Genomic DNA, 21,279 nt, shown 5'->3' with positions numbered 1-21,279 from the left:
AGCTCTGAGGCCCACATCAGTACAGTTTTTACCTCCTCAGCAATATACAACTTGAGTTTGACAATCACTTTTCTGGAATATCCCTTAAATATTATGTCTGAAAGTTCTACAGGGCTTGCTGGTGGAGAGAAGCAGAAACACCGGGCTGGAAACAGTGTCCACGGTAAAGGGTTAAGAGCTCTAAAATCTGGCCTAAATCTAGAGTCTACATGTTTGCACTTTCATCCATTCTACTCCAATGATGTGGCAGCTGTCACTGCCTCTGCCCACTGCGAACTCGTCCTGCCTGAGCTGGGTGGCCTCCTCTGTCTGCGACGGAAGCATCTGCTCATTAGCTTGTCTGCCTCTGTGAGGACACAGTGTGTGCCCGTGTACCTTTAGGGAGAGGCAAAGGATGTGAATTCCGTAGCAGGTGACGCTGTACAAGGTCCTGCTCTGCTCATATTGTCTGCAGAGCTCTGAGATGGCCACTGAGAGGCTCAGCCACAGCCAGCTAACCAAACCCTTTAAACAAACCCATGACCTTTTAAACAAACCCAGGGCATCAGAGGATGTGATAGCTGGATGGCATTACCGATGCAATAGACATGAACTTGGGCAAACTTCGGGCAATGGTGAGGGACAGAGAGGCCTGGCTGCTGCAGTCCATGGGGTCCCAGAGTCGGACACCACTGGGCGACTAACAGGACCTCTATATGGTGACTGGTCACTAGGGGGAGATCTCACACAGCAAACCTGCAGCCCTCTGAGCTCTGGGGGAAACCTGAAGGCCTTCACGTGCCCGTCCATGCCTGGGTTTCTCAGTTCAGGGAGGGAATGAATTGAAAACAAGCCCAGGTCAGCAGGCAGGAGCATGAGAAGGCATACCTCCCGGGAGCTAAGATGTAACCATGTCCGCGGCACGACAGTGTGGAGAGAAGCTGAAAGGACAAGAGCTTGTCTGTTTTTACTGGGTATGAAAATGAATTTATTTACACAGTAACATGATGCCACAGAGAACACAGCAAAGTACCACAGCAAACCAAAGGGCGGCGCCGCCTGGTGACAGAGGGGACCTTTCGTTGGTAGGTTTCTACAACTCTAAAATGTGTTAAGTAGAGAGGTGAAGCTCCAGGAAAGAAAAAAAGAAACAAGATTTTAAAAAAGCGAGCATGGGCAGAACCAGTGGGGAATGAAAGAGAGAGCGGAATGAGGACTGCCATGATTCAAATCACTGAGAAGGACAATATCTTGCTTCTGCCCTCATTTCATACCAAAATGCCCGGCATGTCAACAGAAAAAAATCCCATCCCGGTGTGTTCGCATGTAACACCCTTTAAAACTGCTAAGGGAGGGGATAACCAAGTAGTTACTTGGAGCAAGTTTCCTGAAGCAGTGTGGTTTATCTTTCAAAAATGCTACCCTGAAGCCATAGGGCTGGTTCAACATTCAAGTTATCGGGAGCGCGGACACACACACACACACTTTCCACACACTAGACGGGCAAAGTGGATTTTCCATAATATAATATTTGTAGCAAAATATATGACTCTGTACTTCTGCTAGGTTAAAAAATGTCCGACCTCTTTTGATTCCCTGAAACTTTCTTGATTTGAAAAATAAAAGTGGAGGCAAATGGATGGGGAAAAGTGAGAAGCCGGAATAAACGCGGAGGCTCTCCGGTGTGGGAAACACCTGAAGGGATGTCCCGGATGCAAGCCCTTGCAGCCCGCCCGGGTAAAAGGGGAAAAGCTTCTGCAGTAGCCGACGCAAAAACCTACTCTAATTTCAAACAGCTGCGGAGAGAGGGTGTTTAACAGCTGTATAGCACCTTGTACTTTCTGGGCACTTATAAATATTAAATGGTGGTGATAATGAGTGGTGAACACCTCGGTTTATAAAAAAATACTATTTTAAAAAAGAAAATTCCCAAGAGTTTTTTTAAACAAACCTATTGAAACTACCACATCTCTTAAAATAAAAAAAAAAAAATCCTCAGCTTTTAGTATTACAGGGATATGATGTTCCCAAGCTGAAGTTTGGGCGATTGTCACAATCATGTAATTGGGAGAGGGGATTGATTGTTCCTTCTCCTGAAATGCTGGGGAATTTATAATCTGCCCAAGGTTTTCGTTAGCATCATCTTCCCTCCCACCCCATACACAAAATGGACTTGTTTTTAAAAAAATAGGTGCTTTTTTGAGGATGGTTTACTTGATCAGCAGAATACCTGGATGTGGAATGCATGTGAATTCTCTTCCCATGGCGTCTGTCATAACTCAGCCTCATCACCTAAAAAACATCAGGACAAAGAGGCTTGGTTTCTTTGGTATAATCACTGTCTTGAATCTTGCATGGCACCACTCGTGGCTTCCCTAATGGCATCGTTTTTGGTCCATGGAATCCCCATGTTTGGCGCTACTGTCAGCACAGGCTGCGGTGCACACTTGAGCAAGAGTGGCACTTGGATTTGTCTTGACACAGCACTTTGGGCCTTTGAGAATATGGGCTTCAATGAGGTAAAACTAACCACCTGCTATCATGGGCAGCCATCCTGTTCACTTATTAGGCTAAACCAGAAGTTTTACTCCTTGCCAACTAGTAAGGGGAATAAAAAACATGTCAGAGTTAGCCCAGGAAGTCAAGTTACTCCCTGCCCATCCCAAGTATGTTCATATTTTATTTATACATCTAGAATCATTTGGAATACAGTGCAGTATCCTGAGTCCATCCCAATTTTTGGAACTAACCCATATTTTTTTCAGATCATCGCTGGTAACATCTATGGAAAACTTCTATCAGCAAAACTAAGTCAGGTAATTTTCTAGCACCAAAGTATTCTTAATTCAAATGTGTGGAGTGCAATCCTTTTATGCCCTACTGTTTGGTAGGCCCCAAAGATCTTTCATGGATATTTTATAATGCTAGAGACTTTAAAATACAATGTTAGGTAGTCTAATTCCCAGGATTATCATTAATATTTCCAGAGGCTCAGATCTCTTGGTTTACAGTTTTCTAAGTTTACAAACTTGGACTGAGTTTGGAAGCACAACTGGCCCCCAATGACAGTGAAAGGCTACTCAGACTCTTAAAATTCTAACCAACAGATCTTACTTTTGGCCCCTCAACATCAGTAGATTAGGGAATGTGAGTGCTGTGCTCCCCTGTATAGCTCACCCAGTTTATCTTCTGAGGGCAAAACTTAAAAACGGCTGCCATATTCCTGGCTTCCAATTCTGACTCAGCCTATGGGTTGGGGGATGTCCTTCACCATTCTTTTGTTGTTGATGCCATGGATTGCAACTGCTCTTTCCACCATCTTGCTGTTATTCTTGATGAAGTAGCTTCTTGACATCATGCTAGTGCACCAAGGGCTCTCCTCAGGCGAACAAGGGAGCCCTTTCACAGCCCCCTCCTTCCCGTGGAACATCTAATTCCTTTCCTCCCAGACGAGGTTAGCACGCTAACAAGGCACTCTGCTGTACATTCAGTCTTGGTCTTGGCTACACCAGCCATTGTCCTGTTTCTCTAGTACCTAAAAGTGTACGAGAGATTATTCTTGCTCATGTGGCTTAAGGAAAAGTTCCAATAGTGGCTTAATTGTTCAAATTCTCAACATACATGGAAGAATCTATAGTACAGACTTAAAAAGAAGAGAAAAAATCCAATCCGTATTGAAGACAATAACTTGATGTTACTCGAGAAAACTTAAAGTGCTATACTAGTCACAATCCAAAACTCATATATATATATATATAATATGTATAAATATGTATGTCTGTGTCTGAGGGCAGGATTTCTTTGCAGTTGATGAATGAATTCAAAGCTTCTGCTACAATTAAAATGGAAATGCAAAATATATGTGTCAGTATGAGATTGAATTTCATCATTTTGGAAAAATATTTGGAGGACCATCTGACAATACCTCCTGCCCAGAAATAGGGTTATCTTGCCTACTCCGTTTTCACCTGTAACACCTTCGTCCTTCCCCACCTTACGTTCTTCGGCCCTCACTCAGAGAACTATTAACCTAGCCACCCATCTTGGAGCAGCCCGAGTCCCTTCCTGACTAGCTGGCATTCATCTTCTGCTCTTAACAAGTCCGACCATGAAAACAGTACTAAACACATCTAATGTGAAAAGGTGCTCGGTTCGCCAGTGCTATGAGATAATGGTAGTGGAGGGTGTCCGTGCTTATAATATTATCGAGTTAAAATGAAGAAGACTGGATCCAAGTCAAAACAGAAACAGGAGAAAAAAAGGAGGGTGGTGGTGATGAAGGATACCTATAAAACAAACAAAGGGGCCAGGAAACATTCTTCATTAAATATGAAACTGCATTAAATAGTCAACATTCAAATTCACACGGGCAAGGCAGCATGAGAGTGACATTGAGGACGTGTCTCAATGTGCAAACCATGGAGAGCAGGCTGCTAAGGGGGTGTGCTGGCTGACAGGGCCAGTGGTCTGTGTGCTGCCACTTCAGTGTATAACTGGGCAGGGGCTTATGTGCACGTGGGTTAGCTAAGGTCAACCTAATAAAGCCTGCTAGGCAAAGTGAGGCCAGGTTGCAGGACGCCGAGAGAGAGCGGACGGCTGGCCTGCAGCGCGCGCCCATCCTGTGGCCTTTCCTAGGGGGCAGAGCCTTGCACTCTGGCCAGAGGAGACAAGACTCTGTGTGGGCCAACCAGCTCTCTTCCCTGAAGTCCTGAACTGCTGGCTGGGAGGACAGGGGCATCCTCCAGATGGGCCTCATGGGTCCCATTCTCGTAAAAAAAAAAGAAAAAGCAAAGAAGAGCACAGTAAAATACATTCTTCTCCTTTCTTGATCCTCTTTGATACAGGTGAATCACATGAAAGGTGGTTAATAACGTTAAAAGTTTAGAAATTACCAAAAGGCCACTAACGTGCTATCTAAGTAATACTGCACAATCAGGCTTGGCTTTAACAAGCTCTGCACTGGCTGATGCGGGGTCCAGGGCTGTCTTGCCCACCAGGCAGAAGACGTGTCTATCAACCCTGCCACAGGTTGCTCCCCCAGAGGCCTGGCCTCTACTTCCAGCGGGCATGTGCACACACACGGGTATACACGTGTACACACACTCACACTGTCTGAGTGACTCTTGGGATTTCAAAGTTGAAGTAAACAGAACAGATACTCACAGTTTTGAATAACACACACACACACACACACACACGGTGGAAGGGACACTCGTCTCAGCGCAAATATGTGCCAAGGGAAGAAGGGGAGGGTTTCTGTGGATATTGCTTCAGGTGAAGTTGCAACATAAACACTGTATATACAGCTAAAAAAAATACATACAAAAATTGCACATGTATCCATAGGAGGGGAGCACAGACCCCATGCAGGGTGAACGGCTCTCGGCCACCCACCTCAGCAATCCAAACTCCCTATGAGCTGCCCTCAGTGCTGTGTCTGAGTCACCGGGAGCAATGTGCCCATGCAGCTGGGAGGCAGTCTCTCTAGACAATGTGGGCATTGCGAGGAGGAGGTCGGCGGTCTCATCAGTGGCCTTCTCCCCTTCCTCTGCCTTCTGGCCATCCTAATAGCCAGCCACACCATGCCCTTGAGGGAGATGTTACGGCTCAATGGACAGCCATTTCCATGCAGAGCTGTTGTCTACAGCATTTGGTAGACTAGTTAACACCGGCTGCTGATAGAAGGAGGCTGGCCAATTATGGCTCAGGGGAAAACTGTGATCTGGGTACCGGCAGCCCTGGCTGCCAACGCTGACAGCTCTGACGGTTATCAAAGAACAGTCCTTTAACTCTGTTCCCGTGATGGCCCCTAGAGAACTGCACGTGCAGGAACACCATCTCCTTGTGTCCTGCTAGTTATTTGTAAGATCTGAACTGCACTCTGCCCTGCTGGGGCACTGGTGACACCACCCTGGGTCAGCTCTGTCATGGGCTGATAAACCCAAACTTCACTGGCAAGTGGGGACAGAACCACAGTGAAGGAGATTCAGGCAGTGGCAGCACGAGGGGAGACTTAGGGCCGTCCTCCATACAGTGCACACACTTACTGATAATGGAAACCAAATGGGTGCATGACCCTAAGGATGGATTCTCTCTCCTGTCCTTCTACCATCTGCTGGAACAAGGATGTAATTCCCGGAACCAAAACTGTGCTGATGCTAAGGATGGCAGTTCTGCCTGGTAAGAGAGCCAATTATTGATCCTTTAAAGGAAAAGAGTTTGTTGTGAAAGTTTAGTAGATGATGGTAAATACTGGTTAAATCTGTCTATTGCTAGTGAGAATAAATATATGGTGTTAAAAAGACAGGTGATACTCAGAGTTCTGGAGGAATTTGACCCAGCTCATGGAGTTCAAACCAGAGGAGCTGTCACTTCAAGGATGCATCTTCATATTTCCTGCACTTGGGGACAGTTAGGGCAGAAGGTGTTCCCATGAATGGCAGCTGCACATTTGTCTCACTGGACTTGGATGGGGATGGAAGGCTTGTCTCTCCTCTTTCCTTGAATTCTGTATGAGTACCAGGAAGGGGAAATGTGTGGGCAACTTGAAGAAGGTGACACATGAAGTAAGAGCAGAGATCGGGACATGTTAACGGGGCTGCAGGATTTTCACAACACAGCTGAGAGAGTCCGGAGTGGCAAAAGCCAGATACTGAGCACAAAGCCAGTCCTCCAGGCTGACGCCAGCCTCCCGGTCCAGGGACTTCTCGGCAAACTTGATCATGAGCAGTGTGCGCTTGATGTCCAGCCAGTTCTGGAGCAGGGTATTTCTGTGACCAGGGCTGGGAGAGGCAGTGAAAGTCTGGAAGAGATCTTCCCGGGGGCCCCAGAGCAGACACTGGAGGATGCCTTTGGCATCTGAAATGAGGATCCGCTCAGAAGGGTTGGGATTCAGGAGGCAGCTGGCCAGCTGCTGCAGGCCCCGGGAATAGGGGGAGCGGAGTGGGATGCGGGGCAGGTCGGCTCGAGTGTACTCCTTTTCCTTCAGCTCTGGGTTCTCATCAAAAGGGTTGGGCAGGTGCAGCATCTCGTAGATGAGGATGCCTGTCTGGAACTCATCACACTTTTTATATTGCGTAGCCGTGATGATCTCCGGGGCGAGGCGGGACTGGTCCCGGAGGATCTCAGGGTCTACCAAATGGCTCTTCTGCTTGGCCTGGGAGAAGTTGCTGACGATGAGCCTCGTGGGACAGGATGGGGTGGGGCTAGGCTCTGCGGGCCCCAGGCCCTGGGTGGGCCCCCCGGGCTGGTAGTGGACGAGCAGCAGGTTCTCCAGACGCAGATCGCAGTGGGTGACGTGGTAGGGTTTGAGGTGCTCCAGGCCCGAGCACAGCTGCAGAAGCAGCAGACACACTTGCCTCTCGTATGCATCGGGGCTTTTCCCATGCTGTGCCAGGGAGTCGCGCACAAAGTCGGCCACTGTGAGACAGGGAACCTCTCTGGTGATGACCACAACGTGGCTCCTCTGCTTCCTGCTGATGACTGCCTGGCTTTCTTTGTGGGACGACGACTCTGCTTCGGAGCCCAGGTCTGGGTTCTTCCCATCAGCTTCTCCTTTCACCTCTTCCGTTGCTTCCATGTCATCCTCTTCCTCTTCGGGGGCGTCGGGATTCTCCCAGGGAAGCAGGCGCTTAGGAACTTCGGCAAGGAAGTGACCGCAGTCCTGCTGGATGTTAAAATGGACAGCCAGACTCTGCCGGATAGCCAAGCTGTGGTAATATTGCTGCGATTCCTTAGCTTTGCTCTTACAGATCTGAAGGAAGAAAGCAAAGAACATAATTTAAAATGCACACCATCACAACAAGGCTTCTGATTTGTAAAGAGGGGTTAACTAGAAGGTGACTGGTAGGAGTCTGGAGTAGCGAGAGCAACAGTGTTGCAGTGAAGATACAGCAATAGAGTTGAGTTTTTCAGAAAGGGTTTTGGTGACTGTGTTGAGTGACAGAAACAGTGTCTTCATGCATAACCCATCACGTGTATTATCTCTAGTCCTTACGTGTGCGTCTGTGCTAAGTCGCTTCAGTTGTGTCTGGCTCTTTGTGACCCTATGGCTTGTAGCCTGCCAGGCTCCTCTGTTCATGGGATTCTCCAGGAAAGAATACTGGAGTGGGTTGCCATGCCCTCCTCCAGGGAATCTTCCCCACCCAGGGATCAAACTTGCCTTTTCTGCGGCTACTGCACTGCAGGTGGACTCTTCAGCACTGAGCCCTCAGGGAAGCCCTCCAGTGCTTACACTAACTCCTTAAAGAACAGGCTGTGCGTGTGCATGGTCAGTCGCTCAGTCGTATCCAACTCTTTGTGACTCCATGGGCTATAGCCTGCCAGACTCCTCTGTCTGTGGAATTCTCCAGGCCAGAATACTGGAGTGGGTTGCCATTTCCTTCTCCAGGGGATCTTCCTGACGCAGGGATCAAACCTGTGTCTCCTGCATTGCAGGCAGATGCTTTACTGCTGAGCCATCTGGGAAGCCCAAAGTAGGGTGAAGACTTAAGAATTTAAAAAACAAAATCAAAAAACATAAACCCAGGGCCACTAGTTTGCAAACCTAAGTCTGCCCGACACCAAAGCTTCCTCCTTCCACTCTACCTTGCCCCTCATCTAGAAAACTGAAAAACAAAAAAGTCATTTTCCATTTATGCTTTCTTTCTGTGGAGTTTTATAGCCCAGACTTATAGAGCAGCTCAATGAATAGCTTATAACATAGGCCAGAATACCTTATATCACTGGTCAGGAGACTTGACATAGAATTGGCCAGGTAAACTTTGGGTCTTCCTAACTTTTCAGTGAATGTCATTGTGATGGTCACAACTCAGGCACTCATGGGTAAAGAAGAAAGTTTGAGAGAATCACTGGTCTCATCTAGCCAGAGCAAAACCACCATTTCAATGGCAGCAGTCTGAGTTTTACATTTTCTCTCTTTTTTTTTTGAACAACAATCTATACCCAGCTTTTATTACTTAACAATATGTCTTGAAACTGTTCCATAGATAGCATACTATTAATAGTTTTTTTTAAATAGCTACATACATTCCAGTGCATGGACATACAAGAAGAGTTCAGTTACCCCTCTCTACTGGCAGACATTCAGGTCCTTTCCAGCTACAGACAATGTTGCAGTGAAAAGCCTCATACATCCCCATATTGCTTGTGTATGAGGATACCTGTAGGATAAGTTTCCAGAAGTGGAAGTGCTGAGTCAAAGGGGATCTGTATTTAGATGTTTGATAAATGTTACCAAATTGCCTCTATCAAGTTGAGTCAGTTTACGCATCAGCCAGTGGTGCAGGGGGGTGGGGGAGGGGGTGGGTGGGTGGGTGGGGTGCTTGTTCTCTTCCCATTCTTGCCAGCCTATCATGTTTACAAGCTTTATCTCTACTGATCTGATAACCGAAGAAAAGTATCTTTGGAGATACTATTTTTAATGAGTTATTGAGCACCTCTTCACATCTTTAAGGGTCCACTGTAATTTCCCCCTTTTCATTACCATTAACTATTTCTTTATGAAGTGAAGTGAAGTGAAAGTTGCTAGTCGTGCCTGACTCTTTGCGACCCCATGGACTATATAGTTCATGGAATTCTCCAGGCCAGAATACTGGATTGGGTAGCCTTTCCCTTGGGGATCTTCCCAACCCAGGGATTGAACCCAGGTGTCCTGCATTGCAGGTGGATTCTTTATCAGCTGAGCCACAAGGGAAGCCCAAGAATACTGGAGTGGGTAGCCTATCAGTGGATCTTCCCAACCCAGGAATCGAACTGGGGTCTCCTGCATTGCAGGCAGATTCTTTACCAACTGAGCTATGAGGGAAGATTCCCTATTTCTTCATATCCTTTGCCTATTTTCCTCCATTTGAGTCACTGGTGGTTCATTTCATTAAAAAAAAATTAAAGTATAATTGCTTTACAATGGTGTATTAATTTTTGCTTACAACGAGGTGAATCAGCTGTATGTATACATATGTCCCCTCCCTGTTGGACCTCCCTCCCCCCAATCCCTCTATCCCACCCATCTAGATCATCATAGAGCACTGAATTGAGCTCCTGTGCTTTATAGCAGCTTCCCACTAGCTATTTATTTTACACACAGTAGTGTATATTACTGGACATCCCTCATGGCTCAGATAGTAAAGAAACTGCCTGCAGTGCAGGAGACCTAGGTTTGATCCCTGGGTTGGGAATATCCCCTGGAGAAGGGAATGGCTACCCACTCCAGTATTCTTGTCTGGGAAATTCCATGGACAGAGGACCCTGGCGGGTTACAGCCCATGGGGTTGCAAAGAGTCGAACATGAGTGAATGTGTATTATATGTCAATCTTAACTCCCAATTTGTCCCCCCGTCCCTTTCCCGCCTGTGTCCACATGTCTGTTCTCTATATCTGTATCTCTATTCCTGCCCTGAAAAATAGTTTCATCTATATCATTTTTCTATTATTTCTCAGGTGGCTCAGTGGTAAAGAATCCACCTGCAATTCAGGAGACGTGGGTTTCATCCCTGGCAATCTAGAAAGAAATGGCAATCTACTCCAGTATTCTTGTCTGGGAAATCCCATGGAAAGAGGAGCCTGGCGGGCTAAAGCAAAAGGGGTCACAAAAGAGTTGGACATGACTTAGTGACTAAACAACAATATCATTTTTCTGGATTCCACATATATGTTTTAATATATAATATTTGTTTTTTTCTTTCTGATTTCTTCACTGTGTATGACAGACTCTAGGCCCATCCACATCTCTAAAAATGACCCAATTCTGTTCCTTTTTATGGCTGAGTAATATTCCATTGTAGATATTCATCTATCATTGGACATTTAGGTTGTTTCCATGTCCTGGCTATTGTAAACAGTGCTGCAATGCTATCTACACTGAACATTGGGATAGATAAAAAAATATACAGACAATAAATGCTAGAGAGGATGTGAAGAAAAGAGAACCCTCTTGCACTGTTGGTGGGAATGTAAACTGATGCAGTCACTGTGGAGAACAGTAGGAAGGTTCTTTTTAAAAAACTAAAAATAGAACTACCATATGACCCAGCAGTTACACTACTGAGCACATACTGAGACAACCATGCTTCAAAATGACATGTGTACATTTTCTCTTAACAGGCCAATATTCAAGCAATAAGGCCTCTCAAAAAGAATCTTATTAAGTGGTTATGGATCAAGGAAGAGTTTTTTGAACAAAAACATTAGCCAAGAGTTCTACATTCTAAAACAACTATTGTATTTCTAGTCTTAAAGGGTTAGAAAAGCAATAAATAAATAAAAATCACCCCTAAAATGATTATCCTCATGATACGACATGAGAAGCTGGCAATGGAAGGCTGAGTCTCCAACACTATTCAGAGATTGTAACGGCCTGGTCTGGACAGCTCCTCCACGACCCTGGGAACCAAGAACAAACTTGCCACTTTTCCTCCTTGGCGGGAGCACGCTGCTGCACCTCACAGACACCGACGCCTCCCAGCAACAGGTGCTCTGCAGTGTCTGCAATTTGCTCGTTTATTGTGGTGACACAGAAAAAGCAAATTTGGAAAAGCTTTTCTAGCCTTCTCTATTTACAAAGAAAAATGTACATTTTCTTAGGAGGATGCTGATGGATCCTCGGTTCTGGGAAGCAGCAGGCTCTGATTTCCATCAAAATAGATGCTTTAAAAAAGGAGCCGTGGCAAAGGAGTCTGAAGGAGAGGAACATCAGAAGGCTGTTCCTCTCTTTTATGGTATTTATACATATTTATTACAGTGGTCAATGACACACACACACACACACACACACAAACACACACACATGCACACATGAGAGAGAGATGTGAAAAAAAGTTTCTTCGTCTTCTACCACAAACTTCATCAGTTTTTGGCATTTCTTCTTTATGCAAACTTCTGGTCTTGAAATAGAGAGATATCCCCAGGCTGAGTTCAAGTTCAAATATATATCTTTCAGAAAGCATTATCTTTGCAAAGCTTTCTAAGTCTCAGCACATGCAGTATAATATATAATCCTGTATGCTCATCAATCACAACATGAATTCTTTCTATACTGTACTGTTGGCAATATTTCATATTTATATGTCACTAGGTATTTAAAAATCTTATACTAGTCATCATTTAGTTGCATGGGAGTTAGATCAAGGACACGACACATTCCAGTTTTAATAATTTGCCCAATATCACACTGCCCACTAGAATGGAAGTTCAAAGGTCCCAACTCCTCAGCCTTTGAAAAGCCAGTCAAACACCACTGAGTTTGGCTGAATGAGACTGTAGTTAAACCCTGTCACCCTAGAGAAGGGAAACTTGCCAAGGACTTGAAAGGCCTAGCATTTAGCCCCGCTACCAGCAGTGTAACCTTGGTCATTTCTCTTAAGTTCTCTGGGTCCCAGTCTTTCTAAGTAAAGGAGACAATATGAAGAATACTGAAACCTCCTTCACAGGGCAGTTGTGAGAATCAAGTGAGATCAAGCACGCACTGCGTAACTGTGAACTGCTGCTGCCGTGCTGTCCTGTGCGCAGTCTGACTCTGCGACCCCAGGGACTGCAGTCCGCCAGGCTCCTCTGTCCACGGGGATTCTCCAGAAAAGAATACTGGAGTGGGCTGCCATGCCCTCCTCCAGGGGATCTTCCCAACCCAGGGATCAAACCCAGGTCTCCCTCATTGCAAGTGGCTTCTTTGCTGTCTGAGTCACCTGGGAAACCCCTGTAAACTACTAAGCTGTATAAATGTCATTCATAATGACTAAAACAATGACAAGTTGTAAATGTTAAAAAGTGATGCATTATAGAATCCTCACATTTTTTCAAACAGAGAGCAAGATAGAAAATTTCATCTTTCTTTGGGGTCTGAGAGCTACATGCCCCAGCAGTGAGGCTCTCCGATGACAGGTTTGGCAGAGGGTGGCTAAACAGGGACCATTAAGGTTTCCCACCTCCATGCCAGGTCAGCCCTGACCAACAAGTCAAGATCAGCACTAAGATGGGCAAGTCTAAGACTAAGGAAGAGAACTGCTTAGCCAAACTGTAGTTTTCACTGTGCCAAGTTGCACAGAAAAAAACTTCTCACCTCGTGGCTTGCCATTAAAAGCAGAGAAGATATTCTAATTGCTACTTCTATTCTAACTGTATCTATACACACTCCATACACACCCCCACACACAATTTTAGAAGCTATCTCAGAGTTTTGTGAGTAGATAAGAACATGGATACTACAACAGGAATTTATGTTTGGCTTCACAGATCAACTTGAGATAAAGGTTCAAAGTGATTTATGAAGAAGAAATGATAAATTGTTCAGTCACTTTGGATGCTCTGAAGGAAAATAGTCTGCTTAGAGAGCCAAGCTGAGGAGCTGGCACTTCCTTATCTCTTCATCTTATAATATGAAGACAGGCTGAAGAATAACTGGTCACTCTAGTTGTAAGGGCAGAGGAAAAAGGGAGAAGACTGGAGTATGACAGAAGAAAACAAAATACTAGTGCTTTTAATTAGCTCATAACTAAGAAAGCAGTTACAACCAAAACACAGACCTATGGAGATTTCCATAACACGGTTTTTCATATGGTGAGTATCTCATAAATCTTTATTATGGAGGCTGCGATGATGTTAATTTAGGTAGGAGTGTTATATTATTCTCTTCACCACAAAGTAGCCATTTTTCAAATGTTAATAACTTGGCTCCTTTGGTTTAAAAAAAGCCTCAGAATGACTTGGCTTCAGATGATGAATTTCTAGTTCAAAAGTCATTTCAGAAAACAAGCCACTCTTTCCAGAACAAACAGAGAGGGGTCTTCTGCTGGTTGCTGTTTTTCCCTTCTTCGCTACTCAGTATTTTCTCTAGCAGAGATCAAAGTACTTCTTGGCCTCCCATTTTCATTTACCTTTCTTGAAAGGAATTCACATTCCTTCCTTACAGAGGGTAGCTGGCTTTCAGTTGAAGCCAGTTACCCAAGCTTCCACTCCCCAAGAAGAATGATTTCCACAGGACTCCTTGGCTCCACAAAATTCTGAAATAGGAACAAAACTGGAGCTGGAATGGTCCCATGTCTTCATGTAAGATTCCCTTTTGTAATGGGAGAGAAATCATCTCACTTTTGCTTTTACTATGTATGTGAAAACCTATTTAAAATGCTGCAGATTTTTGGCAGACTCTATTGCGTACATTTTCTGAATGGGAAGAAAAGCCCTAGGAGGGCCTGAGCCACGGTGACACTAGAGGGAGCTGCGACATCAAGATCCACAAGTCACCTGCATGGAAACTGTGCAGCAGGAGAACAAAAAACCAGGCTGGAGAAGGCTGAATCTCAAAACACGCTGTAGGTTCTCTTTACAGACACAGTCTTAGTTCTATGGAAGTGGCAATGCCTAGTTCGTGCAGAGGGAAGGCTTCGTGTGGGGAGCACAAGCAGGAGGGGACGCCCGTCCTGGGCACACTGACCTCTGCCTGCTTGCCCTCTCACAAGCTGCTTCTCCCAAAGAAAGCCAGAAGAACATAAAAAAGGAGAGCCAGTCAGATGATAGTTCCACACCCACCAACGTGGACAATACACTGTCAAGAAAAGAGGCTGGGGGAAACTACGTGCCTATCTGAGTTAATCAAGACGAGTGAGAACAGAGGAGAGGAGAAATACTGATTCCCATCAATTGAGCATTATGACGGCTCCTCAAGGACATCCTGTCTGGAGAACAAGGCATCCTGAAGCACCAGCCCAGAGCCCCCAGATACAGTGAGAACTCCGTAACCACAGGCAAATTGCCTGTTGGAAAATGGGGGGAAAAATGCTTCCAAAATCACAGCCAAGTTAATCTCTTCTAAGACCTTCTTAGACCCGAGTCAATGCCCATAACCCTCACACAAGCCTGACCTTAGTGGGGAAACAAGGCTGACAATGGATTCCCCATACACAACCTGGGGAGTTTAATTCCAAACATTCATTTCAACGCAGGAGCTCATTTTCTGTGTTGCTCCTGGCAACTGCTCTGCATACCGTTGAGGCAAACTTGCCATTATAGAGCATTTATGTTTGCTATAATAATCTTAATCTAGCTAGATAGCTAACTTTAAAAAAGCAGACCGTGCGGGGCTTTGACTGTAAAGCCTCACTAAAAGCAGCTGGGACAGAGAAGACAAGGTTATGTGTCTAATGCCACTGACACTGTCAGAATGCCCACGATGCCCGGGACCTGAAATGAAGGCGTACACCTTCCACCCTTTCAGTACTGGGGAGTGGAATAGATATTCAGTTTAAGGCAATGAAGTAGGAAGGTAGGGTGGGGGGGAAGGTGGACATTTGGCAAAACTGGATGGCTGTGGAATAAATCAGTTGTTGAACGGGGAGTGGTATTATCAGTTCTTACTTACTCGACCCTTCCTCCCAAAGGCTTCCTGAAATGCTGGTGTTTGAAGGGTCTGCTCTTTTTTCTCATTGACATTCTCCCTTCAGGAAGCTCATGGCTTCAACCATCATGATATACTGCTGACTTCCACATCTACGTTTGTGATCCAAACTTACCTTTGAGCTTCAGATTTATCCATACAAGGGCCTACTTGATTTCTCTCCATATATGTCCCATCCTATAGATAGATGCCTTAAACTCAACATAACCAAACCTGAACTTTTTCCCACCAAGTTTCCTGTTGTAGTATGCCCACTTTTGGTGAATGGTCCTGTTATCTGCCCCAGCAACTATATGAGTTATCAAGTTCACTCTGGGTTTCTCCTCCACCCTCATTCCCTGCATCTCATTAATTACCAGCTTCAACTGCTTTTGTTCCCATATGCTTTCAAATTCTCTTTTCTCCATCTCTATGGCTACCATTATCACTTGCTGGTCTGCTACCAAAGATTTCCAACTGGTCTCCCCGACTCAACTCTCACGTGATTTCCCTCAAATATACCTTTTACGTAGCCACAAGGTTCACCTTTCAAAAAAAATCGAATACACTTCCTAGGGGTTCCCCATTATCTCCAGAGAATAAAGTCCTGGCCTGGCTTCCCTTACTAGGCTTATTTCTCCCCTGTCTCCTACTTTTGCCACACTGAACTCCCTGCAGCCAGCACCCTAATCCTACCCTCCAGGGGTTCTCTCTGATTGAGGCTCCTCTTTCCCCCTCATCTGCCTGAAGGATTCCCGCTTATTTTTTTCTTTCAAGTCCTCACATGTGTCATGTGTGTCAAAGACAAAGTGTTAAGTGCCCCAGATCTCCTTTCTGTGTTTAGCTACATCTCATGTTCATGTCTCTATTATCACAGTTGTCACAGCTTTTGTCTGTTTTAAGAGCAGATATGTGCACCTTTGGGTCCAGCACAGAGCCAGGCACCTGGTGCACGCTCAGTGTGGCCACACAAATACTGAGAGCGGCGACATCTGACCTGGTGTGGCCATAAGGCTCATTTACTCAGAACAGCGAGAATATATGATTAGCTTTTATGAAACAGATGGAAGCTGGCAAGCTGATGGGGAGGGGGCAAGGGCAGACAAATCTGGGTAATAAACACTCATGACCTGACTACACAAATGAGTCATATCTGAACAATGGGGGCTGTCTGCTGAGTCCAGGCTGCCCTGGAGGCCCAGGGGTTTTGTGCTGTACAAACCCTCACAAAAACAACACTGCTCTTTGTCATTCCATTCAATTTTCTCTTTTCTCCAAAGGAAGCAATAAGTATAAAATACAGGACTCTTCAAAAATATTCTACATTAGCTTTTATTTTTCTATTATGGGCCCAGTTGGCCTAGTGTGCCTTCAGCCGACTTCCACTTTATCAGCAGGGATTCCCATTTCCAGCTTGCTCTGTGCACTTTACAGGACCTCAGTGAACCTTAAGTGAGATGATGTTGTGGGGAATGAATGGCAGAGGGACAAAAATGAGACATGCTGACGACTGCACACACAGTATACCATCTGTGCTATTCTGTCACATTACCCCAAAGCACAACAGCATATGGGAAAGAGCGAAGAACGAAAAGTGGCAAATTCTAAATTGATATTCATTATTTGGTATGACCTCACTCTGAGAATACAGGCTGATCACTGATAGATCTCAATTCTTTGATCTGCCCAGGAGTACTGCCTTACTTGCTGCTACAGAGCTAAGACCATACATGCTCAATGCTGTTACAATCATATTCAAAATGGATTAAGTGTTTACTATATAAATACTGTCTGGACCCCCAGGAATCAGAACTCCATGCTGTAGAAATCTGCTATGAGATCTGTCAGGTAGGCCTGGTATTTTACAGCTTGACTTGCTGTAAAAATGTTCACACGCTCCCCCCCAATATTTGGGAGTCTAGAAAAGAAATTCAAGAAGGCAATTGTATAAGATTTCACTATTTTATTTGTGATTTGTACTCACTGGACTCTTTTTATGCTCCCACTCAGCATATGGAGCAAAAGAAATTCATGTGTGTTCCTGAGCCAGTAATTTAGGCTGACAGGTGACACCCAGGATGATCACGCTGGAGAAACTGAGGCACAAACCAGTTGAACAACCTGCTGAGGGCCCAGATTAGGAATTCTATTAGTTTGAATCCCATTTTATAATTCTCAGCTGTGTCCTGTCACTTCATAAATTAAAGCTGTGGCTGTTTTCCCACTAGACAGTTCATTTTGATTCTTGGTTTACATGAGTACCCCAAACCTCCCCTTTCGAAACCAACGTCCAGTAGAGACTTCAAGGCACTTCTGTATGCATTCAGCAGTGAAACATAGCGGACACTGACCTAGGGTGGCTATGAGTCTGTAGAGCTGGCTGCTGATCAGTCGCTTTCTGGGAAGGTCCAACGTTGGGCACATTTGCGTTGCGTTATAAAAATGAAAATGGTTTCCTCTCTGTAGTTGGTTCCTTGTCACTAAGCCAGCAATTAACTGCCTGATCCTATAGTCTGAACTAGTGGTAAATTCCTACCAACCCCAGTTACTCCTATTAATGCTTTTTCATTTACTGTCTTGCTTTCTCAGCAACCACCCAAATGAGATCAACGGAGACTCTAGAGTCAAAATGCAATAAAAGATGTTGGTCTCCACAGTTCACCTCTACTTTATTACAAGCTCTTAACAAGATTCTCGGCATAGCTGGAAGAAAGGAAGCTGCTCCACTGCTGTGACGGGGAAGTGAACACCTTCACTGAGCTTTGTGTGCTCTCTCTGTGAGAACAAAGACCAGGACTACTTTTAAAAAAGAAGATACCTACGAGCACAGAGCTGGAACTGCTGCAAAAATAAGTCGAAAATGTATACTTTTGCTTACAAAAGATTTTCATTGCCTTCCTCAAGGTAATTTCATCAATTTCTCATGTGGTCTCACATAACAGCATTTGTTAGAAAATGATCTCATAACAACAGTGAAAAAAGAATGTCCCATGGACACTGAGCCGTAATTTTACCAACTGTCCACTCTGCTTCTAGGCAAAAAGCCGTCATTTGTCCACTCAAGGATAACACTGAGGAACAGCAGGGCCAATCCACTGACTCAGGTATGATCTAATAGGACAAGTTCCATGTAGGAATGAAGAGGCAGCCTGCCATAAAAGTTGATGACGATATGTAAAAGTACTTGTTCCTCTCTGTTCTCAGGTTCTTCCTGCTTGGAATGATGAAGGCCTGCCCTTTCAAAGTTGAAGAGTGTACTTTGAAGATTACATGTTTGTTCAGTGGCTACCCAGATTCTTTGAAAGGTGGCAAAAGGGGTAAGGTGGATTTTATTTAGAACAGGGAAGTTAAGGGCTGGAGGCCAGCCAACATGCAGCCACAGAGACAGACGGTCCAATCTACTGCATGGTGGCTCACCAAATGGTGATGAGGGGATAAAAGGAGACATGAATGACACAAACAGGAGCTGAAGGTTAAATACTGTCTAGGAAATCAATGTGGTCTTTTCTTCACCAAAACTCTTAAAAATGCACTATGCTCACTGTCTCTCCTCAGCCTCCCTGTTCCACACTTCCCTAACTCACTGCATTTGATATCCACTTCCACTGCTACCAAGACTGTATTTTTTTTTTTTTAAGGTTTACCAGAGATTCAACTCCTGCCTTCTCCTGATATTGCTCAAACCTTCCTGAATCTTCAACTCTGATCTGTGGGTTCTTGTCCTTTGCTATATCCCTTTCAAATTCTCCTGCTTTAGGTCACTTAGCTGTGTGGGCCTTTTCCCAACATGCAGACTCTACCACTACAATATCACACATTCCCAGTTTGAACTAAATCAAGTTGATGAGAGCACTAGGTAACCTTGATCTCTCTTCTGAGTACCAAACTCATGTTTTTATCTGGCTACACATTTTCTCTGGACTTGGCTGTCCCATGGGCACACTACACAGAGAGCTCATCTTTCTGGCTTTTCTGATTCATACTTCAGATAATGGCATAACCATCCTCCTGGGGTTGCTCCTTCATGAAATCTTAGCATCAGTGCCCTCATCCTACATCCAGGCACTCACCAGAGATGGTGGACTGCCTGCCTCAGCTCCTTCACCATCTGTCCCTTTTTTCTGATGGTCTTATTGCAAGATCTCATCATTACTTACCTGGACTGTTGCAATAGCATAATGACTGGCTCCCCTGCTTCCAATGTTTCTGAACTTTTCCACCACAGTTTATTTCTAAAACCATTAATCTCTAAAATCATTAATCTTGTTATCTCTCTGTTTAAAAATCCTTAATGGTTTCCCACAAAACACAGAATAAAGCCTAACCTCTTAAGCTCATCAATCAGAGCCTCTAAATTTGGCCCCAAATCTTCCCAGCTCCATTTTCCACTCTTCTCTCCATATACTGTATTTACCCCTAAGAATAATGTGAAGTAGACACTAGAGGCCCTTTTTTGTTGGCCCAAGATTTAAGAATGTTAAAATGACTTCTTTCATTTATTAATATTTATCTTTACATCTTCACACCACTCTTAACCTTTACTATAATGTCTTGTTTAAAAGTTACTTATGCCTTTGTCTTTCCCACCAGAATACATGCTCTTTGAGGGCAAGGCTTTTGCCTTATTCATATGTATTTCTGTAAATGCATGCAGATATTACAATGTTTTATACAGCCAATGTTTGCTGAAAGGTCAAGTAATATTTATTGAATGCCCACTATGTATGCAACATTATTATATTAGTATATAATGCTAATGCTAAGGATATTAGATTAATAATATAATAAAGATATATGGATTAGCAAGCCATGTTCCCTGCTGCAGGGAAGCTCAAGTTGTTAACAGTGGGGAGGGGAGGCATATTATTTTAATTGGGTAATGGTAGTATTGAATGGGCTTCTCAGGTGGCGTGAGTGGTAAAGAACCTGCCTGCAAATGCAGGCAACATAAGAGATGCAGGTCCAATCCCTGGGTAGGGAAGATTCCCTGGAGGAGGGCATGGCAACCCACTCCAGTATTCTTGCCTGGAGAATCCCACGGACAGAGGAATCTGGGGGGCTACAGTCCATAGTGTCGCAAAGAGTCAGACATGCCTGAAGTGACTTCGCATAGCACAGCACAGTACTGTAGAACTATAGCATGATAGAACAGTGGTAGAGAAATCCACTACATACAGAGTGGGCACACAGAGAGGAGCTATCAACATATTCTCAGAAGATCAGAGAAAAAAATTCACAGAGCTGGATTCCTTAAGAAAATATAGGAGTTTTCTGGGCTTCCCTAGTGGCTCAGATGGTAAAGAATCTGCCTGCAATGTAGGAGATGCAGGTTTGATCCCTGGGTGGGGAAGATCCCCTGGGGAGAGGAACAGCCACCCACTCCAGTATTCTTGCCTGGAGAATCCCATGGATAGAGGAGCCTGGTGAGTTCAGGACATGACTGAGTGAGGGGTTTTCTAGGTACATGAGAAGGGAGTGGTGGAATGAGAAGCTACCATTTACTGAATACTTACTCTGTGTCAAATGATGCTCTGAGTACTATATACATCTTTAGGTACAACTGACTCTTGTGATTTTTCACAATGGCTTTAGGGAGAATGCAGTATTTTCTCCATTTTACAAATAAAGATAATGGGCTTAGAAAAGGCAAGTAACTGGGCCAAGGTAACACAGCTCATAAGATAGCTAAAGTACAAATTTAAACACGAGTCTTTCTGACAACAATCTAAATTCTTAACCGCTATATCAACAGTCCTGAAATATTGTGGAGTAACCACCTGAAGGTGCTTAACAGTGTAGTTGCCCAGGCCTCACTTCCAGAAATGCTGATTCTGTAGGTGTGAGATGGGATCAAGCATATTTTTAATGAGGATCCCACAGGTGATTCTGAAATAGGTTACCTGTACAGACAGTGCTCTTCCCAGAAAAGCAGTTCGAAG

The 21,279-nt window shown here is 44.6% G+C and overlaps 1 protein-coding gene across 13 annotated transcripts in view; it reads right to left on the bottom strand.

Annotated features, from left to right (window-relative positions):
* Positions 1-936: 936 nt before the first annotated feature.
* The window catches only part of PEAK1 (pseudopodium enriched atypical kinase 1), a 309,415-nt gene continuing 289,072 nt past the window's right edge, over positions 937-21,279 (bottom strand). For all 13 annotated transcript variants that reach the window (XM_070477603.1, XM_070477609.1, XM_070477601.1 and 10 more), the window contains one exon: positions 937-7,732. In XM_070477603.1, the coding sequence (XP_070333704.1) occupies positions 6,569-7,732 (1,164 nt within the window). In that variant the 3' untranslated portion in view covers positions 937-6,568. The remainder of the gene's footprint in view (positions 7,733-21,279) is intronic.

Source organism: Odocoileus virginianus, chromosome 16, assembly GCF_023699985.2.
Source record: "Odocoileus virginianus isolate 20LAN1187 ecotype Illinois chromosome 16, Ovbor_1.2, whole genome shotgun sequence".
Taxonomy (NCBI): Eukaryota; Metazoa; Chordata; class Mammalia; order Artiodactyla; family Cervidae; genus Odocoileus; species Odocoileus virginianus.
This window is presented reverse-complemented; position numbering and strand designations above follow the sequence as displayed.